General features: G+C 33.9%; 2 protein-coding genes across 4 annotated transcripts; one reads left to right on the plus strand and one right to left on the minus strand.

Moving 5' to 3' along the window:
- The first annotated feature begins 2,482 nt into the window (after positions 1 to 2,482).
- LOC100820121 (calcium-transporting ATPase 8, plasma membrane-type) lies at positions 2,483 to 23,920 on the plus strand. 3 transcript variants are annotated; one of them, XM_003533696.5, is made up of 36 exons: positions 2,483 to 2,636; positions 2,856 to 2,945; positions 7,670 to 7,723; positions 8,336 to 8,514; positions 11,068 to 11,184; positions 11,277 to 11,319; positions 11,689 to 11,801; positions 11,891 to 12,022; positions 12,135 to 12,224; positions 13,080 to 13,149; positions 13,372 to 13,442; positions 13,546 to 13,629; positions 13,721 to 13,798; positions 13,875 to 13,946; positions 14,877 to 14,960; positions 15,037 to 15,119; positions 15,215 to 15,323; positions 15,437 to 15,492; positions 15,835 to 15,877; positions 15,963 to 16,046; positions 16,365 to 16,499; positions 16,581 to 16,649; positions 16,763 to 16,861; positions 17,010 to 17,120; positions 17,726 to 17,896; positions 18,249 to 18,308; positions 19,942 to 20,106; positions 20,202 to 20,318; positions 20,597 to 20,695; positions 20,862 to 20,999; positions 21,087 to 21,187; positions 21,722 to 21,767; positions 21,966 to 22,100; positions 23,020 to 23,127; positions 23,216 to 23,307; positions 23,513 to 23,920. In XM_003533696.5, the coding sequence occupies exons 4-36, from the start codon at positions 8,341 to 8,343 to the stop codon at positions 23,619 to 23,621; spliced, it is 3,258 nt and encodes a 1,085-aa protein (XP_003533744.1). In that variant the 5' UTR covers positions 2,483 to 2,636; positions 2,856 to 2,945; positions 7,670 to 7,723; positions 8,336 to 8,340; the 3' UTR covers positions 23,622 to 23,920. The 3 variants fall into 3 exon arrangements, with proteins under 3 accessions (XP_003533744.1, XP_040861332.1, XP_006587001.1); XM_041005398.1 differs by lacking the exons at positions 2,483 to 2,636; positions 2,856 to 2,945 and adding an exon at positions 6,162 to 6,181; XM_006586938.4 differs by lacking the exons at positions 2,483 to 2,636; positions 2,856 to 2,945; positions 7,670 to 7,723 and adding an exon at positions 7,808 to 7,982.
- An 811-nt stretch (positions 23,921 to 24,731) lies between these two features.
- On the minus strand, positions 24,732 to 25,169 carry LOC102659656 (uncharacterized mitochondrial protein AtMg00240-like). Its single transcript, XM_006587956.1, has one exon. It carries the CDS (start codon positions 25,167 to 25,169, stop codon positions 24,732 to 24,734), a length of 438 nt encoding a protein of 145 aa, XP_006588019.1.
- Positions 25,170 to 26,470: the final 1,301 nt, after the last annotated feature.

A 26,470-nucleotide genomic window follows, 5' to 3' on the forward strand; every position in this document is an offset into this window, starting at 1 on the left:
TGGCAACCTTGAACGTTACAAGGCTAGACTTGTTGCTAAGGAATTTACTCAGAAAGATGACATTGATTATAAAGAGACATTTTACCGGTCTCACGAAAGGATTCTTTCAGGATTATTATGGCATTAGTAGCCCATTATGACTTGGAGCTACATCAGATGGATGTGAAAACTGCCTTTCTTAATGGAGATTTAGAGGAGAATGTTTGTATGGACCAACCAATGGGGTTCTCAGTTGAAGGAAAGGAACACATAGTGTGCAAACTAAAGAAATCAATACACAGTCTTAAAGTAAGCTTCCCGCCAATGGTATTTGAGGTTTAATGATGCCATTGTTTCCTTTAAATTTAAGGCAAATACTATTTATCAGTGTATGTATCTGAAGGTCAGTGGGAGTAAGGTTATTTTTCTAATTCTGTATATTGGTGATATCTTGCTTGCAACTAACGATCTTGGTCTTCTTCATGAGACTAAGAAATTTCTCTCTAGAAACTTTGAAGTGAAAGATATGAGTGAGGTAAGCTATGTGATAGGGATAGAAATATTCCATAATAGATCACAAGGATTGTCAGACTTATCTCATAAAGTATATATATCGATAAAGTACTAGAGAGATTCAAGATGGAAAGGTGTTTAACATCACCTATTCTAATTTAGAAGGGAGACAAATTTAGTCTCGCAGAATGTCCAAGAAATGATATGGAACGAAAATAAATGAAAGCTATTTTGTATGCATCAGTTGTTGTTGCATCTGAAAGCTGAATTTGTAGTATATTTTGAGGCTACAGTTCAGATTAATTGGTTGCGGAACTTTATTTCAGGGCTTGGAATTGTCGACAGTATTGCTAGGCCGCTGAAAATGTATTGTGATAACTCTGCAACAATATTTTTTGTAAGAACGACAAGTACTCTAAGGGTGCTAAGCATATAAAATTGAGGTACTTTGTCGTGAAGGAAGAAGTTCAGAAACGAAGCGTGTCAATAGAACATATTAACACAAACCTTATGATAGTTGACCCTTTGAATAAGGGATTATTGCCCAAGACATTATAGAACATGTTGAAAGTATGGACATTATTGTTATTGATGATCATTAAGTGTAATTTACCTTATGTAATTTTGCTGACACTCTGAGCTCAATTATGGTATGTTTCTGATTACCTGTTCTCTATGTTTGCATGCATATTTGTGTTAGAGTAATGTTAACAGGTTTTGTCTTGAATGAATACATTATGTTGGACCAATTATGTACTCCTAACTAATGGTCATATTAAGGAGAAGACTAATTTGTAGTACATGGAAGGGACTATGTCGATTAGATGATGTACAACCGCCATGACTTGAATTGGTTCCTATTCTTAATCATGAAATTATGATGTACCCAATGTATAGAACAATTTAGTCAATTTTAATGCGCATTATGTTAGTTAATCTATTTATTTATTTAGTCCATAATGTTTATTAATGTCACATGAGCTAAGTGGGAGAATGTAAGAATTAATGTCTCATGTGAGAGGCATGTGACTCATGTAGGGACTAATAAGTAAATAATTAACGATTATGGGCTAAATTGTAATTGGGCTTAATAGGAGAAATTTCTAGAGCTAACTGCTACTTGATGGGAGTAGTGGTTATAAAAGGGGGTTAATACCCACTAACGTGAAATAAGGTCCCCTTCCTGACTAGAAAGTGTTCTCTCTCACCCATAGCCATCACGAACGGAGAGAGGCAGAAAAGAAAGGTTTAAGGAAGTGAAATCTTATTTCTCTTCTCTTTCAAGGAAATCAAAATGCACTGGAGAGAAGTTCTTATGAAGAAAGATACAAGTCTTCCTATGGAGAAAGATGCACATCATTATCTATTATTGTTTATTGATTGTTTGTGAGAACCATAGGTTTCAAGATCCTGTTGTTTCCTATCATTGATAGTCTAGAAAACCCCTTAAGAATTTTTACAGACTCATTTTTCATCATTTTAGATCCACACTCTCACTGGATATATGGACGCCGCTTTAAAATCTGAGTCCTCATGTGAACAAAAACAATATTTATATACACTAATGATCTTGTGATTATCCTTATGTATAGATAAATTAAATACCCAACTGGACATAACAATAAAATTCAATTTCATAGACACATATACTTGATCCTTGATTTGACTTTTACAGGAAAAAATCGTATTTGTGGTTTGTAATTGATATTTTGCGCTTATGTATTGAAAATAAGCTGATTCTAACGGGGATTAATTTAAGTATTTGTAGGTTTAATAAATTACAAGATACAATAGTACTGTTGTAACTATAACAACTAGTTAATAACCTATTTTACACACATATATATATATATATATATATATTCTATCCAAATCACAACTATTAATTTTTAAAACAATATTGACGATGAAGATTACTGTAATTTACTCTCTAAACAAAAAGAAATTCCTTTTTCCACAAACTTTATCACAGTTACCATGGGTCAAAAGACATAGTTTCGTACTCTATTATTCACTTTATCTCATCTATAAGTTAAGAATATCAAGCTAGCTAGGTATACCAGCTACCCTCTCTTCTTCCATTTCAAAGATATCTCTGCATCGGTACCATATTTTGGCTGCTTTTCAACAAATATCAGATACATGTAGGTTCAAATTTCAATCAATCTTCATCTGGTTTCATTCGATGATATATATCTCGCTCTATTTGATACTTTGGTATGATATTTAGCACGAAATTAAAGTGGAGCACAATCTGTATATGCATATATGATATGTGTTTAAAGATGAACAGATGTTGTGTTGGCTTCTCAAGAGGATGATGGATTAACTCTGATATCTTATCTTAATTCTTGGTGTCGCAGATATACATGAGTCAGAGGTATTAGCTGCAGATATTAGCAGTCATAAATCTCAAGGAAAAGCAGTTGAAGCATATCTATCCTTCTGCAAAGGTAGAAAATCTCTTGACAAATATCTTGTTACTGCTGCCTTTAAATGTTAACAGTGATTGTTTTGCCCTTATTCTTAAAGATAGAGTTAATGCAGCTATTAATTAATAATGTAATAGGAGCGTCTAATTAAGGTAGTTGAACATGTTGAGTAAATTATTATAAATCTTTTGTATTTATCTTTCATTTTTATGGATAAAACAAAATTAATTAGGAGAAGAAAAAGAAAAAGAAAAGTGTAAATTATATATTTTATTTCGGGAATGATTGATAGGAGGCATTAGGCAATTTTAGGTACTTAGTTAAAAAGGAGAAAACATAATTAATAGAGAGGCTAAGTTAAAAATCTGTTTTTTTAGAATACTTGAAAAACAAATGAAATGGAGCTAGTCCAAACTATTATAATCCAGATCCTATAAAGTAATTTAAGATGGGGCTAGTTGAAGCTCCTGTTACCTTCTTGTTTCACTCATGTTTCTAAGCTCTAACTTCGGCTTTGAGTTAGGTAGTTATTGTAATCATTCAATAATAATATATCATCTTGTTCGAATAACTTGCTTCAGAGTTCCCTGTTTTCGTCCTTTATTCAAAGAGTGCATTACTTAATAAGGTCCAAAGAAAGCAAGGTTGATAACTCATGTGAGGGGCAAGCATAACCCTGGGGGACTATAGGCAGTGTTTGTTTGAAGATAATACAATATTATTTCTGGAAATCACATTCCCAAGAATCTTGTGCCTAAGGCTAGATTATAAAATTGAAAGAAAAAAAATAATGAAGTGAGGGAGAAGTAGTTACTCTAGAAAGCAATTTCTACTTTCATGAAAATATAAGATATTTGCCTTTCACGGTGAGAATGAAAAACAAAATGAAAGTGACAAGGTTTTATATCCACAAGAATCAATATAATTTTTAAGAATATTTTTTCGAAATTTGTATGAAAAATAGAAAATATGATATCCCGAAAATTCTTTATCATACCTTCAAACAAATGTCTTCTTAGCAAGAATCCACAGTATATGTTCAAGTCAAGCACAAAAAACTGGCGTATTCACATTGGACATGCATGGGTATGTACGTACCTGGAATGTATTGAATCTATATAAAGTATAAAAAAAAATAGGTATATTATTGGGTACGATGCATGCTTGGCGTGACTCAGGTACAACTTGACCAATTCCGGATGAGGTTTTGACAATCTCTCTCTCTCTGTCTTATTTTTCTTTGCAAAAATGATTTTTAGATACCAAATGTTATTCAATGCTTCAAGAAAGAGACGGAAAAAAGTATAAATATAATATATAATGGAAAGTGAGAAATAAAGAAAATAATGAAAGATATAATAGAATATTTTGAAAAAATGAAGTGTCTAAAAGTATACTCTTTAGTCTTTTCTTTGAGTTTATTATTATCGTCCACTAAACTTTTCGTTCACTTGCCTTTTATATATTTGTATTCTTCATTCATTTTTGGGTTTCGTTATCTCGTCATACTAGCATTTAATTTCTTCTACTCATGTTTACTAGCCTTTGCTTTGCTATTAATTGCTTGTCTTCATTCTGTGCTCGAATGGTCTAGCTCGTTCCAACAAATAAAATATAATTATTCAAATTTGTTTCAATTCAATTTTCAAAGTTTTATTTCTTTCATTACATTGTTTTTTCGTGCAAAAAAGAATAAAGCTACGTACCTTTCGTTCCAATGGAAATTGTGAGGTGGGTGTCACTTATTGCCTGGCTTCGTCCGCGTAATTGTCATAGTAAAAACTCCACCACTCCACCAATTAAATTAATAAATTCTTTTTTTCATGCTATAATTAATTAATAATATCACACGCTAGATAACTTTTTTTATTGCCAAATACTTTCCAATAACAGAAATAAGACATAATTTTTGACACACTTTCCAAAACTGTTTTACATGTAAATTGCATATATATTAAATCATTTTCTTTAATGCAAATAAGAATTTGTGTTTTTAACCTTTTTTTTTTCTTTTTTCTTTTTTACGAATGCTTCTTCCATAGTTCATTGCTGCACGCGTTGTTGCATTACTATCAGTTGGTGGTGGTGGCCATTAACACACCACATCGAAAATAATGCCATGAATTGTGACACACCAAATATAGGTGTAGGACGTGTGTGTCGGGTAAGTAGGTGTCTTGGAGTTATTGTAAGTTAGGTCCGGGGAGTTTCTTTGCATTTGATCGATTTGTGAAGTGTTCCTACCTGAAAAGGGTGAGTTTTCTTAATTTACCATACCTTCCCTTTTGATTTTACTATCCAAAAACAATCATGAGATATTCTTTATTTTCTGTAAGTTGTCCTTCATAGAATTTAAATTACCTTGTTCAGCTCAGATAGAAATAAAAAATATTAAATTTTATATCTATTTTTATATAGTATCCACCGCCAAGTTTAATTTGAAAAAAATATGAAAGAGAGAAATAAAAATAAATAGAAAATATCAATTATTTAAAAAATACTTAATTGTTTTGTAAACAACCTATTGTTTTTATTTTATTTTATGAAAATGAATTATATTTGGGAAGATAGATTATATTTTTGTTATATTAAAATCTTGCCTATCGAGAAAATTAGAAGTATGAGATTTGTAATTATTTTTCTGTCTTCTCCTCAATTTCTACACGACGAAACATAAAAGAATCCTTATCTCTCTTCTATTTTATTTTTAATTATCTCTCTCCTATTTTTTTCTCTATTAATTTTCTTCCATTTTTCTTCTATTAATTTTCACGGCAACAAATAGACCGTTTGTGAGAGGAAGCTTTCTCTATTCACTTTCCTCTATTCACCTCATATATCTACAATTTTTTCTAATTATTTTTTTATCATCTCATATAACTTTTCTCTCTTCATTCTTAAGAGTGGTGAAGAAAGAAAATTATAAATATATGAGGTGATAAACAAATAATTAGAAAAATTGAGTGAGTTATTAATGTAATGTTTAGAATAAAGAATACTTACCCACCAAGATTAATATAATTATAGGAATATATGAATTTTTTGTAAGAAAAAAAAGGAATATATGAATTTCTTGATTCTTTTGTTTTTATAAATCATGGGACGTGCCGTTCACCACCTTCGAAGAACTTTCCTCCACTCAGCAGCATTGCCTCATAGTTTACAAGACAATGCTTATTATTTATTTATTTTATGTTAAACGTCGACACCATCGTGTGAACCAATTCCATTGCCACAGTTTTCTGCATCCAGATCAGGTGTTTTATGTTGTTTTAATAAGTTGATTCGGTTCATGTTCATATTCTGATTCATTTTCCGTACGGACCACGCCATGGCCACGTTGCGTTACATTTTCATGCATTCTCTTTGGGCTTGCCACGCTACCTTTGCGACTTTACCAGCTTGCATTCACTGGTTTTTTCTTCCTTTTCAATTTTCAATAATCCTTGTCATCTCACGAATACAATTTGTTGTCCCTTTTTTATGTGTCGAAACCTTTATCTTTTGTTCTGTTGGAAAGAAGAAGAAGAAAAAGACAGAAAGAAATAAATTTTTTTTTTCACATGGATGATAAAACATACGTATAATTACTTAATTAGTTTGGTATCGTTGTTCTTTTTTCTGTAAAAAAAAGTTTAGTATTGTTCTTTCAACTAAAATTTTAGTTTCATTTGATAATTCGCATGATAAATAATTGTATATACAGATTATCAAATTGAAATTTTATCTCTTTTTTTCCACATATTGTTCTCATGTTCAATAAGGAGTTCTTTGCTTCTTTTTATTCATTCATGTGTCTCACTTTTTTTTTTTCCTTAAGAAAGTATTGAGTGCACCATAAGATAAGCAATTAACTATAATAATTGTGAAGAGTGGGAATTATTCTTTGTTGACAAATGTCAAATAGTATCTAGTGTGGTAGGACATTGATCAGTAACTAAAAGGAAAAATGAATTGCTCATTATTTATTTTACAATCTTTCATAATTTCACAATAAATTTTTAACTTTATAATTCCTTAACTAATATTTTTTTTCTTAAATAAAAATTTTAAAATTAATTTTATCTTATTTAATACTACTATCTCTAAAATATGTTTTATTTAATTGTGATGTTAATTTTAATGACTCTTTCTTATCTTTAATATTAAATTCCAGTAAAAAAATAAGTTGAGAAAAATATTTTGAATTAAAATTAATACAACTAAATATAATTATTAAATTTGTTATGTCATAATTTTTTTACTTTCTTATATTTGACACAGTCCACTGATTAACAAGACTAACAAAATAAAAAAAAGGTTAAATCCTTAAATGTTCTGATTTGTGTGGACTGAAGGAAACAAACTGAAACTGAAACTGAATCTGAATCAACACGCAAGCGCAAGACCGGTTGGGTTGTCCTCGTTGCTCAAATCACGTTGCATGTGGGACAGTTGTCTCTTCAATCTTCATAGAAGTGTCAAGAAAGCAATTACTAATATAAAAATATAAATGAAAAAGAAAACAGAGAAATTAGATTTCCAGCTCAAAGAAGTAACCAGCCACGTTGCATTGCCTTGCACACACGGTTACGCTAATCAGAAGCCACTCACCGCTTAATCCTTGATTAAAAGCAAATTAAATAGTAATAAAACGTTGCAGGAGGTGGTGGTGGTAATGTTAAACGTTAAATGCAATTTAGTACTTATTAAGTTAATTATGCTTAATTTGTGTTAACTTTATTATTCTTTTCTGAACTATGTAGGTTTTCAAGATTCCCCTATTCAGAAGGCAAAGGAAGCTACTGTGTATTTTTTTGGTAAGTCACTGCTCATGCTTTCGGTGCTGCCTATAAAGACCAATTTTTCTCTATGACCGTCAATTTGACCAGGGGTAAAATAGGGATTTCACTCTCCAGCGTAGTAAAAGACTTAAAAGTACTGTAGCAGTAATAGCAGTGAGTGAGGCTCTGATTTTTGTTTATTTCTAGAAAGAAGAAGATTTATTAAAATTTGAAAAACCGTGTGAGAAGAGAAAAGAACATTAATCGATAGAGCAATTGATCCGTGAATTGAAAGGTAAGGAGATAGTGCGTTTGAATTTTTGAAAGATAGATAACAACAGCAACACCATTATCACTCTAAAAAAGCTTCGTTACCCTGTGGCTGTGAAATCCAGAAGATTCTGAAAACGGATTATTACTCTTTACTCTGATGATAAACGGAGATTGAGTTTTTTTTTGTTTTTTTTTTGTTATGATCTGTTTGGTTGAGGGAAAGAGTGAAGAAGTGGTTTAGTTTGGTCGGTGAGAGTGAAAATTAGGTAGTAGCGTTTGTTTGGTGGTTGTTGTGTTATGATTTTGGTGCGAAGAAGCTGAGAAGTGACGGTGCCATCTCTCCTGCGACAGTTTTTTTATTTTCTTTGCTTTCAGGAACGATGAGTAGTTTCCAGAACGGTTCTTCGCCGCGTTCGCGGAACGCGGCGGAGAGTGACATAGAGGCCGGTACCTCCGCTCGCCGCTCTGATGACCTCGACGGCGGCGATTTCTCCGATCCCTTTGACATTGCCAGGACCAAGAACGCTTCGGTTGAACGCCTCAGGCGCTGGAGAGTACGTTTTCTCTTTTATTTCTCACTCTCTGATGTTCTTTTTATTATTGTATTTTGTTTTTGTTTGTACTTTTGTTTTTACTTCAGTATGTTTCTCTATATTTTGAATATTTGAATTGTTTGCACTCTCATTTCACTGATTGATGCTGTAATATCTGTTTACTGTGATTTAGCGGTTTCTAGAGTGGATATTGTGTTGTGTTTGCAATTGATTGGTTTAGTAGGGTTTTTTTGTGCGGTAGACAAATTTTTGGGAAATTAGGTGGTTGTAGATTAAGGCTTGTGGAGGATTCGAGAATGTTGTTACTTAACTGTGGAGTAGTGTGGTTATGTCTGAATGATGTTTCTAGATATGTTCTACGAAATAGTATTCGTAGTTAGGGGTTAGACTTGGGCCTGTAAGTTTAATAAATGTTATTATGGTGGAAGAGAAATTGAGTGACAATGGAGGTATGAAGAAGAAAAGAGGGAGAAGTGATTCCCGTAGTTGGTTTAAATGAGTTGTGGTTGAAGATGAATCAATGAACTGGATGAACCCACTTTTCAATGGAAAATGAGGTGAATGCATCAATTAGTAAGCTCCATTAAGATCAATGTTGCTATATCACTATGTTTGTTTTTCTTAGCGTTCAAGAATAATGTGCTCGCCTCACCTTGTTAATTTCATCCACTTGTAGTGAACATGATAAAATCCCGAGTCAATAAATATTGATTTAATGTACTTTTGATCTGAAATATAAGTCTTTCCAAAGTTCTCATTTCAAAAAGAGCTGTTTTCTTCGGTGGACAATCTAGGTCAATAGAAGACTCTAATCAAGATTGATTATGGCTAATAGTTTTGGATTTGGGCACTAAAATCTGAATGGATTGCTGAGTTTCAATATGTGATTTGTGCAAAGTATGAATGAATAGAATGAGACAATGAGTATTAAACAGTGTTATGAAACTCGGACCGGTCATTGACTCGGTCGGGGTATTGAGTCACTGGGTCAGAGGTCTACCCGGTGAGTCACTAACTGACATGATGAACCGGTGTACATTATAATAAAATTATAGTATTATTATTATATTATATATAATATATATTTATGTTTGTAACTAATATAACAAATTAATAAGTTGTCTTGATGGTTATAAATGCTCCTACAAACTTGAAGGTATCATGTTCAAATCCATCCTCTAATGCATTTTGGTGTTATTTCTATGTGCTTTTGGTAATTAAATTAACATATTGTAGATAAATTATATAAAAAAATGTATTGTATACATAAAAGATGTCTTAGCTTGCTAGACGAGTTGCAGCCCCTCCAAAGGGGAACATGTTAAAGAGGAAACGTGTTGGTTTGGTGTTGCAGCTCAGCCTAGGAGAACGTGAAAGAGAGAGAAAGATGTCTAAGCTTTTCAGAGAGAGAGAGAGAGATAAAGATGCATTGTTCACTTGGTCCGGTCCGAGTCAACACCGGGTTACTACGAGTCAAAGATGGTTTGATGATGTGTCATCGAGCGGATTGCTTAAATGATCCAACAATAGACTCGACTCAGCTATGTGCCCGGTTCACGGTCCAACAGGTTGAACCGGCCGGGCCGAGCCGAGTTTAATAACACTGATGTTAATGAACAAAAATATAGGAAAACTTTTATATTTAAAAGGCGAGACTTGAGTTTTATCCATTTAGAGTAAGTTTGTGATAAGCACCCAAACACTTTAAAAGCTAGCTATTAATGGGCGAGAACCATACCAATTGATAAGCACCCAATAGCTTGGGCAACCAACCCTTAAAATCTAGATGTTAAGGGGGAGAACTAAGCACCTAAGTACTTCACCAAGCATCCCATATTACTCGATGTGGGACTTAGGTACCCCATAATACCCAAGTCCCTATCAGTTTGTTTCGCAGATTAAAAGTTTATTTATGAGTATGTGAACTTGGAAATGTAATATTCCCATGTTATGAGTTTTGAAAAATTATTCTTGGGTATCATTCATTCCCAAAAAAGTAGTATTAGTGTATCACCATGTGTCATTGCATTTTCATTCCCATGATGATGGGTGGGAAAGTTATATTCCCATTAGAATGTGTGAAGTTATTTTCCAACCCAATTATAAATTATTACTTTCACATTTTTTATTTCAATCATTTTAAGATGTAAAAATATTACCAGGAACATTAAATTCTAACCAAATGTATTTTTAAAATATATCCAAGAATAATACCTTGAAATGTGATTCCTGGGAATGCAAGTGATACCTCGAAACAAACACCCCCTTAGGGTTGCAAAAAGGCAAGAATGGACACTTGCTTATATAAACTTCTGTTTCCAAAATTTGTTGTAAACTAGAATGATAGCATTTTCTCAAACATTACATTTCATTTGTAGTTTCATTTAGTTTTCTGCAGTATGAATGTTGTTTTGTTATTTACTGTCTTCTGTAAAAGACCAATTGCTAGCATAATTTGACTATTCTACGTTTTGCTATTTTTGAGTCTGTATGTATATATTTCTGTTACACATAAGAAATCCCTTTTTTATTGTTATTGTTATTATTTCTTAGCAAGCAGCGCTTGTTCTGAATGCTTCTCGTCGATTTCGTTATACCTTGGACTTGAAAAAAGAAGAAGAGAAGAAGCAAATATTGAGAAAGATTAGAGCACATGCACAAGCCATTAGAGTACGGTTCCTTCAGTTGGACTTTCTTTATTATGCTTATGCTAGACTTGCTAGGTGTATGAAGTGTTCTAATTATCCATTTTGCTTTATTAGGCAGCTTATCTTTTCAAAGCAGCTGGTGGGGGGCCAGGGAGTGGTGAGTAATTGATTTATGTTCATATTTTTCTTTGCTTATCTTTGGTATCCTTTTTAACTTGGTTTAATTAAGAATCTGTCATTCTCATAAGATTGCACATGACTCATGAGGAGATATGTGGCACATAGTGTTCATTGTCTTGTTAATAAGTTGTTCCAAAATATATGTTTGCATTTATGACAATCTTGTTCAATGGGTTCTTTTTTCTTCTTTTTTTTCCTGCATTAAATATCTAAACTTGAATATGCTTTTTGGTGTTCCATGGATCTTTATTTAAATGACTTACCCTGTGACTTGGCAAAGTTTACTGATAAGGGCTAGACAATTTTTTTAATATAAATATTAATTGGTAATGCATTAAATTGTTAGAACCTATTAAACCTCCTCCGGTCCCCACTGCTGGTGAATTTCCAATTGGACAAGAGCAACTTGCTTCAATTTCTAGGGAGCATGACACTGCTGCTCTGCAACAATATGGAGGGGTATGTTTGCCAATAATATATTCTCTTAGCTTGGTAATGGTATTGTTCAGTGTCATAATTTTCAAGTGTTGCTTTTGAATCATTATCAGGTTGTAGGACTATCAAATTTGTTGAAAACCAATCCAGAGAAGGGTATTCATGGTGATGATGCTGACTTACTAAAACGAAGGAATGCATTTGGTTCCAACAATTATCCTCGGAAGAAAGGAAGAGGTTTTCTGGTAATTTTACTATTTTAGTCATTAAGAGCTTAATGATTGTACGGTGTACAAGTTTCTTCTTTGTCATTGGGGGATATTGTAGTGACCTTTCTGTTTTTCATGTCTTTTACAGATGTTTATGTGGGATGCTTGCAAGGACCTGACCTTGGTTATTTTAATGGTAGCTGCAGCGGCTTCATTGGCACTTGGGATAAAATCCGAGGTGAGGTTTGCTGGGAAAGTTATGATGTAATTCTTTGTACTTGGTTGAGAGTGTTGTTGACAGTGGACTTCTCTCACACTTACAAATACTATTCTCCAAATTTTGCCATTGTTCTTTACTTTTTCCATTTGTATAAAAATATTAATCCCCAAGCCTTACACCTACTCTTTTTCATATTCTTGGATTTATTGATAGCTTATTTGATAGCAGCCTTCTCTCTTTTAATCTATTTAAAATTTAGCATACAATGCTTGTGCTGGAACTATTTATTACCAGGTTACCTGCATATATATATATATATATATATATATATATACATATATATAGGTTGATCTGAGGGCGAGCCCTGGTGCAGCGGTAAAGTTGTGCCTTGGTGACTTGTTGGTCATGGGTTCGAATTCGGAAAAAGCCTCTTTGCATATGCAAGGGTAAGGCTGCGTACAACATCCCTCCCCCATACCTTCGCATAGCGAAGAGCCTCTGGGCAATGGGGTACGAAGTTTTATATATAGGTTGATCTGAACAATGCATGTTATCATTTGAATCCATTATATCAAGTGGAAGGAAATCTTTCAATTTGTGAGTCTTGTTGGGCTATTTATGGTTCTTGAACTTAATTTGGTTCTAATTATGTTCAATTAAATCTAAGAGTTTCCAGACTTGATGACTTTTTTTATAATGTATATGCTGCATTCTTTTGAATGTTATCTTGTACCATCAATTAATTTATTTGTTCCTTTGCCCTATCATGCTCTTTATGTTTGGTCGTTCTCTTGATAATCTAGGATTAATCGTATATTTTTGTGATTGTTGAGATTTTTATTTTCATTCAGTTTGACGATAATTTTGTTGCAGGGTATCAAGGAAGGATGGTATGATGGGGGAAGCATTGCTTTTGCAGTTATTCTTGTTATTGTTGTTACAGGTATTATATTGGCTTTGTAAGGTATATAGTGCATAGTGTTAGTTTACTTGGTCTTTGACTCTATTTTGAAATTTCCTCTTTGATAAATCTTTGGTGTAATCTAAGTTCATGATACACACCGTCCACTCAGTCTTTTACTGTAGACATTATTATAATAGTGGTGTCTAATAATTTCTCCTTTGAAGGAGCTGTTACCCTTTCTCTTGTCTCCCTGTTTTGTAGCTATAAGTGATTATAAGCAGTCTCTTCAGTTCCGAGACCTAAATGAAGAGAAGAGAAATATACACCTGGAGGTTTGTGCGTTTTTTCAGTTAAACTTGATTGTTGTATTACAATTTATTTTAGCAATTTTCTTATAATATTTTTAACCTTATATTTGGATTTGTGCATGAGAAGGTTGTTAGAGGTGGTAGAAGGGTTGAGATCTCTATATATGATATTGTTGTTGGGGATGTTATACCCCTTAATATTGGTAACCAGGTAATTGATTTTTTTTTTCTATTATTGTTTTTTCTTATCTTACTTGACTGGATTTTCTATTTGTTATTAAGTTCTTTTCTACTCTTTCTAGGTCCCTGCTGATGGAGTTCTGATCACTGGCCACTCTCTTGCAATTGATGAATCAAGTATGACTGGGGAGAGCAAAATTGTAAGTATTCATTTCTATCTCCTGGGAAATTGGAATTTTTTTCTTTCTTTTCTGCTAACTATTTTTTTTTTTGCAGGTCCATAAGGATTCAAAGGATCCTTTTCTGATGTCTGGATGTAAAGTTGCTGATGGCAGTGGCTCTATGCTGGTAATTTAGACTTTTTTTTTTCATATTTGTATTTGTAGTTTTACTTGGTTTTAGCTTGCATAATTAAGATTTTTCACAGGATAATTGAGGTAGTTAATGACATGTAGTTACTTTGGTGGAAGTGTGGGTTGTAGTTATCTCAATTCTCAAGGGCCAATAAATTGTGCTTTAATTATGGAAGTGTTTCCGAATTGGGTTTATACTCCCTTTGATCCTCTACTCTGGACCCCTTGATTCAACTTCCTAAGAATTATGGAATTTAGTAGTGGTATTGAATTTGTCAACAATTTGTATATATTTTTCTAGTTACCCTTAAATTAAATGGGGCCCAATTCTCTTAATTTTTCCCCCTAATTAATTAATGCATCTCCAATTAAGTAAATAGTCAGTGATCTTCTATCCTTGTGAGAGGGTCTCTAAGAAATTAATTTATTGAGGCAAGGCAGTTAAGGGGATTTTTGTAAAGAAGAATTAATGGAATAGACAGTTTAGAGAGGGTCCTCTAAAAAGGACCAATGCAAACTTCCAAAAGGTTCCTCTAAAAAGGTGTTAGGATCCAATTGCAAGGTATGAGATTTGAGCCCCACATTTAAAGTATGGGACTCTGGATTATGTTGTTTAGAAGGCCTTGAGCTCTCCAACTGCAAGAACCAGCTTTTGTGGTGTCACTGGTGTGGTTCTCCCAAGGTTCTTATCAATAGGAGCTTAGAGAATGTTACATTTTTTTTGAAAAGGATGTTGATTATTTGCTTTATGTGTGCATGCTATTCTTAAAGGATTTTGTTCCCCAGGTTGAATTCAGTTAATAAAACACCTGGTGCAGATAGAATTTGGAGTCAATAAAATATTTATTTGATTTACTTTTACCAAATTTCTCTCAATAGTTCAGTATATTAATTTCACTTTTTTCTTGTTTATTTATTTTCATAGGTCACTGGTGTTGGTGTCAATACTGAATGGGGGCTTCTAATGGCTAGCATCTCAGAAGATACTGGTGAAGAAACACCATTGCAGGTCCTTTTGTTAGTTGTGATTTCTGATTGAGTTCTATTTCTCATAATTTACTCACCTATGCAAGTTTTGAATATAGGTTCGCTTAAATGGTGTAGCTACTTTCATTGGTATTGTAGGACTTACTGTTGCTGTTATTGTCCTAATTGTGCTACTGGCTAGGTAACATAGATAGTATCATATGGTATCCATATATACTTGTGGTTTAATTCGAAGAGTATAATCTGCATGACTCTAAAGTGGGAATTTGTTAGCAGATATTTCTCTGGGCATACTAAAAACCCAGATGGGTCAGTTCAATTCACAGCAGGCAAGACTAAAGTTGGTGATGCTATTGATGGTGCAATTAAGATAATAACTGTTGCGGTATGTGCTATGATAATTACCAGAGCATGCTTGGTGCAATTAAAGATGTATATCCATATTTATATTTCAGACTTTAATATCTATGTAGTGATAATAACCCAATGAATATCTAGGTCACCATCGTAGTGGTTGCAGTACCAGAGGGGCTCCCATTAGCTGTTACTTTAACGTAAGTTTGCTAATTTTGACTTACACTTCATAGTTTTATTCTTTTCTTTTTTTTTTTTGCTGTCAAAATGGATTTTTTTTATCATTGGTTGCATTTTACATTGCAGAAAACTTTGTTATTATTCTTGTTCTCTGTTATTATCAAATTTTCTCCCTTAATTTTTGTAGTTACCATATCTTAGCAAAAACTGTCCGTGAATCCCTCGTTGGGTCCAATATAGAATCTATAGTTGATGCTTAATATGATTTTTCATAAAAAAAATACAATATTTTTTCCTTGTATTCTCTGTCTAATCCTATTTATTTGTACTAACTCCCTTTTTTCATAAACTATGCTTCATAGTCTGGCCTACTCGATGAGAAAGATGATGGCAGATAAAGCCTTGGTATGCCAATTGATGTTTGTACTTATAATCAGTTTTGACATAAATACATGTGAAACTTTGTTTAATATGTCACATTGAATTGTAGGTAAGGAGGCTTTCTGCCTGTGAGACCATGGGCTCTGCCACAACCATATGTAGTGATAAGACTGGCACATTGACCATGAATCAGGTTAGTTGTGGTGCTGCATTTTATATGTTGATTTAAACAAACAATATTTCTTTATAACTACTTAGTTCAACTTCTTGGAGGGTACTTCTTGCAATTGTTTCTTGTTTTAATGGTTTTTATGCAAGCTTATTTGAAGTAAGAATACTTTCAGCTTTAAATAAAGTAGGACTAGGAGTTCATAATGCCAAATATTCTATTTCTACCAAAGTGATATCCGATAAAATTAAGATTTTTAGGAAGTTCATTTCTATTGGCATTGGTTGCATATATTCAGCAGATTTTCTTAATATGTTAATTTAATTAAATTAAATATGACAGATGACTGTGGTTGAGGCTTACGCTGGGGGTAAGAAAATTGATCCTCCTCACAAGTTGGAGTCCTATCCTATGCTTCGCTCTCTGCTCATTGAAGGTGTTGCACAGAACACTAATGGCAGTGTTTATGCACCTGAGGTACGAGGAAAAAAGAAGAGAAAATGCATATGAGCATTAACTTAGGTTGTTCTACTTTTCACTGATTTCTGTTCTCTACAGGGTGCTGCTAATGATGTCGAGGTTTCTGGATCACCAACAGAAAAGGCAATTTTACAATGGGGAATACAGGTGTGTTTTGGAAGTTGGTAGTGCAGTCCACCCCCATCCCGCTCCTTTTCTTTTTGGGCTAATATATGTGCTTCCAAGTTATAACTAGTGGTGACTGTTATATCAAATCTCAGATTGGGATGAATTTTACGGCAGCTCGATCTGAATCATCAATTATTCATGTTTTCCCATTCAATTCAGAGAAAAAAAGAGGCGGAGTTGCAATTCAAACGGTACAATCTCACTGGCATTATTACTCAATTATGCAGATATTTCGCTTCTATTCCAGACTAGCTGAAACATTGCTAGGTAGCTAATATATTGCTTAAACATAAACTATATCTGTTAGACAGGGCATTATAATTTTATGCCTGTTTGCAGGCTGACTCTAACATCCATATACACTGGAAAGGTGCTGCTGAGATAGTCCTAGCCTGCTGTACAGGCTATGTTGATGTGAATGACCAGCTGGTTGGGATGGATGAGGAGAAGGTTTGATTTGATGAACTTGTTATACATTAGTTAAACTCAAGCATCTTTTATCAGTTTGTGTTCAGCATTTTCCCCCCATCACCCTGCCCCTCACCCCCCTTCTTCCCAACCTTTTTTCCTTCCGTCTCTTGTTCTTTTGTTGGATTCACTTGAGAATTGATTTGTGAATTGCTTGAGAGAATATATCTGTCTTTTTATTTTTATTCACTTCATTACATAATTGAATCCCTATATTTTGGGGGATGAACTGTTCCTAGTGTTGGAGATCCCACACCGACTAGTGATATGGCCAAATTAAAGTAAGTGGAGGGCAACCCTCATCATACAAACCAGTTTTGTAGGGTTGAGTTAAGCCCAATCCCAAATTCTAAGATATAGCAAGTACCCAGAATTTCCTACCATACAAGCAATGAGACCTGAATATACAAGGAACTAATGTATTTAGGAAATAGGGAAATTGGGATATCTCAACTGATTCTAGTATATAGTTTCTTCATGACTAGAGAATTTTAAAGCTGCTATATGTATGCTACACGTGATTATAAAGCAAAGCAAACAAAGTTAGTATTTGAAAAGGGAATGAGTCAAGTTTTGCCACCTTGCAGATGACATTTTTCAAAAAAGCTATTGAAGACATGGCTGCTGATAGTCTACGTTGTGTTGCCATTGCATATAGATCATATGAAAAGGAGAAAGTTCCAACTAATGAAGAACTACTCTCACAATGGTCTTTACCAGAGGATGATCTTATTTTGCTAGCTATTGTTGGTCTTAAGGTATGTATTTCTTTAGAAAGCTGCCTATCATTGTCATCTTTGTTTTTCTGTGTGTATGTGATATTATGTCCCCATGGTTTTGCTCTCTAATTTAAAGTTAAAGCTCTTTAATTTATAGGCTTCCCGTCTCATTTATCCACTTTGTTGCATACTTGTATGTATCTTGCAACTTGGGAGGATGCTGGGAATTTTTAATATTGTTTATTTTATTTATTATGCCTTTCTCCTAGTTCTTGACTTTACTACATGGAATTTTTTGTGTCTGGTTTTTGACAGCATCTGACTTAAAAGTTTTCCACATGTTAAATTTCTATGTTTCTGTATATTCTTATTTTTCTTGTTTTAAATATAGGATCCCTGTCGACCTGGTGTCAAACATGCTGTGGAACTCTGCCAAAAAGCTGGGGTTAAGGTATTTCATACAATTGATTTTGAAAGCTATTTGGTGTCCCATTAAGATACTTATCATTGAACGAGTACAAAAAGTGTTTTCAGTGTCAGGATGGCTAATAGTAGTTTGCATGGTGGCTATGTTAACAGGGTTTTCATAGGGCAAGTTTAGCTTGATTGATGCTTATCTGACATGAAATTTTGATAGGGTCAGGGTCATTTGTTTCAACTTGAATCTAACACGACCAAGGCCTTATAATGCATGATACAGGACTGAGTCAACATGTGTTGATGTTATATAAATTTTAACAAATTTAGTTAAATTATAGAATTGAACAATTATGAAACTAAAACTAAGGTATATATTTAAAACAAATATTAGTAGTTATGTTATCATGTCATGTAAACTGTTAGTGATTAGATCAAGCAGTTCTATTATAAATACATAGTTGTTGAAAAGTTATAAATTTTAATAGTATCAGGTCGGGTTGAAACAACCTGAAGTACAACCCAAACCTATACCTAAAGCATATTGTTAACAATTGTAAAATCTAATTTAAGACTTGCTTAATTAAACTATAAAAATCTAACCACTTTGTGGGTTGTTTGGGGATAACCTTTTTCTGGATAATTAGTTGCTTTAACTTTTCCCAAAGCTCCCAGGAAGCCTACCAAAAACATGCTATTATTTTCAAAGTTAATCAGAACTAAATAATAAACATAAAAACATTTTTTTATCATATCTAACTCACTAAAAATATCACTAATCATAAACAACAGGAAAATAATATATATCTAGGCAGAACGAGCATGCTTAGTTCCAGGTGCTTGGGTTACACACCTCTTCCAAAAAGGAAGACATAAACAGTAAGATGAGAAAACATAAGTATGCCTCTGTTATTGTGAGACACAATGGAGTCTGTTCATTATGGGCATGGTTCTTAATGGGAGCATGGTTTACTACAGATAGGATATTGATTAGTTAGTTCGGGGGTTAATGAGTTAAATAAATAGGACTATAGGATGATGTAAGGGGAAGGGGCATTGAGATCTGTTCATTTGATTGAGCATTAGCTCTTTGTGAATCCTTTGTGAAGGGGAAACCCTTGGAGAAGAGTTATCTCCTATTTTCTGTTCTTTTACCATCAAGAAATTCCATTTTTCTTTCCTTCCTTCTATTTTCTAATTTCTAATTTGGGTTCCTAACAGTTGATACATTTTATTGTATCACTCTTGAATTTTAGTGTGTCATGGGCCTCCTCTTGTTAGAGAGAAAAAAAAGAGACTAAACTTCTGTTAGATTAACCGAGTTACTAAAGCGTTGTGCTTGCCGCACCATCTTTTTTAACCTTGTCAGAAGACAAAACATGTATTCTTTGTTTGGTTTACATAAATAAGAACAGATTTCAGATACTTACAAATGCATTGTGCTTGCAGTACCATCTTTTCACCGCAATGACCCTAAGATGGGTGTCATTACTTTTAAATTTTGATGCCTTTAAGAGTTCAAAGACCAATACTAGCTTTATTTGATATCCTCTAACATTAAGCAAACTTAGCATTTCAATAAGAAATGCAATATGCTTTGTTGATACTGTTTCAACTTTCAATTGATTTTCAATTTTGATTTTTGTGGTTTGGATTTCTAATCATAGGTGAAAATGGTCACTGGTGATAATGTGAAGACTGCAAAAGCAATTGCTGTGGAATGTGGAATACTAAATTCATATGCTGATGCTACAGAGCCAAACATCATTGAAGGAAAAACATTTCGTGGCTTGTCAGATGCTCAGAGAGATGAAATTGCTGATAGGATATCGGTAGAATTCAATTACTTTGACAGGCTTGTTTTTGTGCTCTTGTATTAGTATGTTCTTTGTAAAATAACATTTATTGCCAATACTGTGTAAAACAGGTCATGGGACGGTCATCTCCCAATGACAAACTATTGTTAGTACAAGCATTGAGGAGGAAGGGTCATGTTGTGGCTGTAACTGGGGATGGAACAAATGATGCTCCTGCACTTCATGAGGTTTGCATAGTATTTTTTATATTTGAGGCTTGTGCTTGTGTGGTTTGTTAGTATTCATTACGATGATGACATTGATGGTAATGGAGCATTTAGTTTGATTATGTGACTGCTATTATGTCTATCTTGTATTGTTGTAGAGTCATGAAATTCTGGTTATGTTATGTCATTTTTATTTTAAAGGTTTGAACTATCATTTCAATGCAGGAGTTTTTGTTCTAATGTAGTAAACTAACTAGCTTTTATTCTGTTTTTGTAATTCTATACATTTTGGAATATAGGCCGATATAGGTCTTGCAATGGGTATCCAAGGTACAGAAGTTGCCAAAGAGAGCTCTGATATCATTATTTTGGATGACAATTTTGCTTCAGTTGTGAAGGTTTGTACTACTTTGAGATATTTTTATTTGTTCTGTTTTTTGCCATTAGTAGTGGAAATGCACTTTTTGAACACTGATTGTACAATGAGAGGTTTATATAGAAGTGAGGTGCATTTAATATTGAAGCACAACTGATGATGACAATTGTGTTTCTCCATGGTTGTAGGTTGTCAGATGGGGGCGGTCTGTATATGCAAATATTCAGAAATTTATCCAGTTTCAGCTTACAGTAAATGTGGCCGCTCTAGTGATTAATGTTGTTGCTGCAGTTTCGTCTGGTGATGTTCCATTAAATGCAGTGCAGGTTGACTTTCTTTTTTTCTTTCTAGGTTATGCTCATGTATTAAGTCAGGATGAGCCATGATGCTAAAATCTGTTGCTTTCTCTATAGCTTCTTTGGGTGAATCTTATCATGGATACTCTGGGAGCGCTGGCCCTGGCAACTGAACCACCAACTGATCACCTCATGGATCGAACTCCAGTGGGTCGAAGGTCAGAATTTTTATTTTTCTGATTATTATTGGGGACTTATATATTATTGTAGGGTTGCACAGTGCTTGGAAAATTAGTGTCAACACAGTTGGAAAGCCAATTCTTGTTCTGTTTTTATCTTTGGTTCCTTTAATAGAAGAAAAGTATTTAAAGAAAGAGGATAATATGCAAGACCAGGATGAGATATCCCTTTAGGAATACAAAAATTGATACACAATTCATTCAGTTTAATTTATGTAAAATAGTAGATAGAAATTTGAAGCAAATATTGCACAAAATCAAAGATGAGATGTCCTTAAAAGAATTGAAGGTTATAATCAATTGAACAGTGCTTACACTACTAAAGCTATGCACTATGCAAATTCTTTGTGTAAGGCCCATTAATTTTGTGTTTGTACTATTCTCTCGTTACATGAGAAGATCCAAATTCTTTGTGAATAATGGGCCAATTTAGTTTACGATTCTAATAGACGATCCTATGTGCTTGCCTGTTTTTATTGAGATAGAATTGACAATAGTTTGCATGCTTTTCAGAGAACCTCTCATAACAAATATTATGTGGAGGAATTTGCTGATACAGGTAAATTCTGTTTCTCATTTATTAGTACCCATTTTGTTATTGTAGTTTTCACAGATTTATTTATGATTTATCAGTTGGCTGCACAATTGGTTCACCCACACGCAGCCAACTACAGGATTTTGAAACTTCATCATTACGGCTTAATACAATGTTGTATTTATTGCGTCTAAATCATCAATAATGTTTGGAATTTTTCAGGCAATGTACCAAGTGTCTGTCTTGCTTGTACTCAATTTCCGAGGCATAAGCATACTGGGTCTGAGCCATGACAGAAAAGACCATGCAATCAAAGTGAAGAATACTTTGATATTCAATGCATTTGTTCTCTGTCAAGTAAGTCTTCATGACCTGTTACACAGATAGCTATGTGACTATAATATAAATTTTATATAACCCCAGTTATTTATTTATTTTGGGGGGGGGGGGGGGGGGGATGTGTTTTTGTCTTAAAATTGTATTAGAATGTAGGGGAACAAACTCTACTTCCGTAACATTGTTGGAATCGACTTGTTTATTTGTCTATAGATAATAGATAAAATATTGGATAGTTAATAAGTTTTGATAAATAGTTAGAAAGTAAGTCATAATAAATTTTTTAATGGATAAAATTTTAAGGAAAATTATAGCAATAAGCTTATACCTTAGATATAAATTTGGGAGAAAATATTGAGTGATATAAAAACACCACCAAAAAAAGACTCCCTACAAATTATCACAAGCTTTTTGGGAGCTTTAGGTAATTGAGGGCATTTGGCGCCTTCCTTATTGGCCTAAAGCTGGTCATGCTCTGATAATAGTAGTTAAGCTCTTGCTGATTGCATATTAGCTCTAGAGCTCTTGTTAGGTACATGATTTTTGAAAGTTTACTGGACTTTTTATAGGCACCTGGATTTGAAATTTAATCGTCTTCAGAAAAATTTGGTGCCCTGCGTTTTATTGAGGTCAACATATTCATATGTATTGACACAGTAACAGAACTCAAGTAATTCATTCACAAAAAGATTTTGGATGACTTGCCTCTACTTTATAGTTTTTCCATTGTTGCTTGATTGTTACCTCATATTACTTCCTCTTGTCAACATTGATGTTGGATTCTTCTTTTCTCCTTTTATATTGCTATTAAATGGTTTTGATGTTGGAATGGCATGTGGGATATGTGCCCAATTCATTTTTCACCTTGTATTCGTGTTCACGTTTTCTTCTTTCTTTACTCTTGTGATTGATGACGGACAAAATTCTTTCAAACCTGCAGATCTTTAATGAATTTAATGCTCGAAAGCCAGATGAATTCAACATATTCAAAGGAGTCACAAGAAACTACCTCTTTATGGGTATCATTGGATTAACTGTTGTGCTTCAGGTTAGTCTTGTTGACTGTCCTCTGGTGGTTCTTAGCCTTGTCTGTGAAATATGTCTAAGGACGCCATAAAATTGCAACTGTTTTTCAGATTGTCATCATTTTATTTCTTGGCAAATTTACAACAACAGTGAGGCTTAATTGGAAGCAGTGGCTCATCTCTGTCGTTATTGGATTGATTGGGTGAGTTAATCAAACGCCCTAGACATGCTTTCTATTTGAATTATTTTTCAGACTGTCCTTGATGAAAACTAGGAATGCCCCGAATTGATTGTTTAAATTGTTACTAAGCATGTGCTTGAAAGGAATTAAGGCACATGTAGTAATATTATGTACAAGTGTTCTCAGGATATCACCCCCTCTCATACTCTTTCCTTCATACTTTCAGTTGGCCTCTTGCTGTGATTGGGAAATTGATACCAGTGCCAACAACTCCCATCAACAATGTTTTTTCAAAATTTCGAATTTCTAGAAAGGATCATGAGGAATCTCAATAGATTTGGCGTTGTGCTGTTTCAAACAATTCTGCTGTTTCTTTTGTTCTCTGACTGTCAGCATATACTGGAAAGGATACTGCATACGAAAAGCGTTTATATTTCTACTGATCTAGCATTTACTTGTTAATTTGTAGAGAAATTTGGAATTGGTTTTTATACCTAGGTTCTAATAAGAATGCACCGGATCTCAGTTAGTCTTGGTTTTTGTCCATACAAGTTTGAAAAATGTTGATTAATATTCCGCAGATTTGAAAGTTGTAAAGATGTGGATTTCAATTTGGTTATTTGTTCTTTGATTATGTTTGGATTTCAGTTACCTCTCTTTATTCAGTAATAGTATTGCTATTCATTCCCTTCGAAGTTTAATATGAAGTCCAATGAGAATCTGTCTTTGAAATTTCACTTGCTTACAATGTGTTCGTTTTATTAATGTTCTTACAACTGGTCATTGAAGGTGAAGGAACTTGTTCAAGAGTCAATGTTTCAATTGAATCAGTTTTATATATATATATATATATATATATATATATATATATATATATATATATATATATATATATATATAATATCTTAGTAATTGTAGAGAAAATAAAATTGGAAGAGAGAAATAGATTTGGAAGAAAAAGAGCATTGTGCTCAGCATCTCATTATTTCATTGATTCAACAAATACAAAGGGTAAACCAGCTTAGAGCTTAGTGAGTTTATAACAAAAAACTAACTATAACAAAAACTAACCAACTAACTATAACAAAATCAATTAACTAAGAGAAAGGAAAAATAGAAAAGCAGAGTTCAACAAGCAGAGTTCAACACTCCTCTCAAGCTGGAATGTGAATGTCAAGCATTTTTAGCTTGGAATGATTATGATTGAATGGAGCATGTAATGGCTTGGTGAGAATGTCTCCCGATTGCTCATGAGAGGAAATGGGAAGAAGGTGAATCAAACCAGATTGAATCATGTCTCGAACCACATGACAATCGATTTTAATATGTTTGGTTCGTTCATGGTAAACAAGATTAGCGGCTATGTGCAAGGCAGCTTGATTGTCACAATATAGAACAATTGGTTTGGGATGGTCAATATGAAGATCCTTTAGCAGGAACAACAATCATTGTGCTTCACAAGATGCTTGGGCAAGGGCCCGATATGCAGCTTCTGAAGAAGATTTGGACACAATGGATTGCTTCTTACTCTTCCAAGAAATTAGGGAGGTTCCTAAGAAGAAGCATATACATGTGATGGACCTTCGAGTGTCAAGACAAGCTCCCCAATCTGAGTCATTGAATCTTGTTAAAGAAGTGGAAGATGAGGAGGAAAAGAACAAGCCTCTGCTAGTAGTGCCTTTGGGATATCTTAGAACATGGTGGGCAGCTTGCATGTGAATGTTTGTGGGAGATTGTAAATACTGGCTCAATTTGCCAACAACATAGCAAATATCAGGCCTTGTGTGAGTAAGATACAACAAGCACCCCACAAGCCGCTTGCAAACAGTTGAATCAGAAAGAGGAACACTAGAAGCTTTGTGTAATTTCAGGGTAGGATCCATAGGTAAGGAACAAGGTTTGGCAGCAAGCAAACTAGTGTCTTGAAGAAGATCAAAACAGTATATTCTTTGATGCAAATCGAGCTACTTCAAAACCAAGGAAGTACTTGAGCATTCCAAGATCCTTAATACTGAATTTGGCATCCAGGGAGTGCTTGAGTTGTTGGATTTCAGCAAGATCAGTGCCAGTAAGCACCAAATCATCAACATAAACAAGCACAATAGTGAGACCAGTAGGAGACCTTTTAGTGAAAAGAGAATAATCTGCCTTGGATTGTTGGAATCCTAAATCAAGTAAGGTGGAAGTAAGCTTGACATTCCACTGCCTGCTGGCTTGTTTTAAACCATACAGAGATCTTTGTAGCTTGCAAACTAGAGCTGGATTATCAACTGTCAGGCCTGGTGGTACCTTTATATAAATCTCCTCATGTAAATTACCATGCAAAAAGGCAGTGTTAACATCAAGTTGATGGAGATGCCAACCCTGAGAAGCAGTTAGGGATAACACAAGTCTGACTGTGGTCATTTTTATAACTAGACTAAAAGTTTCAATGTAGTCCAAACCAGCAGTTTGGGTAAATCCCTTGGCTATTAATCTAGCCTTGTGCTTGTCAATGGATCCATTAGCTTTGAACTTAGTTTTGAAAACCCACTTGTAGCCAATTGGCTTTTTATTAGGAGGTAAATGAGTAAGTTGCTAAGTGTTAGTCTTAATAAGAGATGATAACTCAGATTGAATAGCCTGTTTCCAACTTTCATGACATATAGCTTCCTCAAAACTAGTAGGTTCAGATTGTGAAGATACATTAAGTGTGAAATGCTTGTGATTGTGTGAAAGTCTATGGTAAGAGATGTAGTTGGAAATAGGATACCTGATGTTGGAAGAGATTGAAGGAGCTGAATTGTGAGCTATGGCAGAGAGGATAGAGTAGTGGTAATCTTTAAGGTAAGAAGGAGGGTGTTTCTATCTTTGGAATCTACGGGGAGAAAGTTGATTTGGTGTATCAATTGGAGGGCTAGCTGGTTGCTGGTGTGACTCAATAGGTGAGCTTGATAGTTGGGGTGGGGGAGGATGTAAGAGAGAAGGCTGATCAAACAAGAAATTATATGAAGATGAAGGAGAAATAGGTGTAGTATGCCGTGGTGAATCAATAGGTGGAGAATTATGCAAGTAAGGAAAAGTATTTTCATCGAAAACAATATCTCTAGAAACAATAAGTTCTCTTGTTGTAAGATAAGATCAAAGAGTAAATGACCTTTGACACCTGTTCTAATACCTAAATAAACACATTTTCTTGCTCTAG

This window comes from Glycine max, chromosome 9 (genome assembly GCF_000004515.6).
Source record: "Glycine max cultivar Williams 82 chromosome 9, Glycine_max_v4.0, whole genome shotgun sequence".
In the NCBI taxonomy this organism is placed as follows: Eukaryota; Viridiplantae; Streptophyta; class Magnoliopsida; order Fabales; family Fabaceae; genus Glycine; species Glycine max.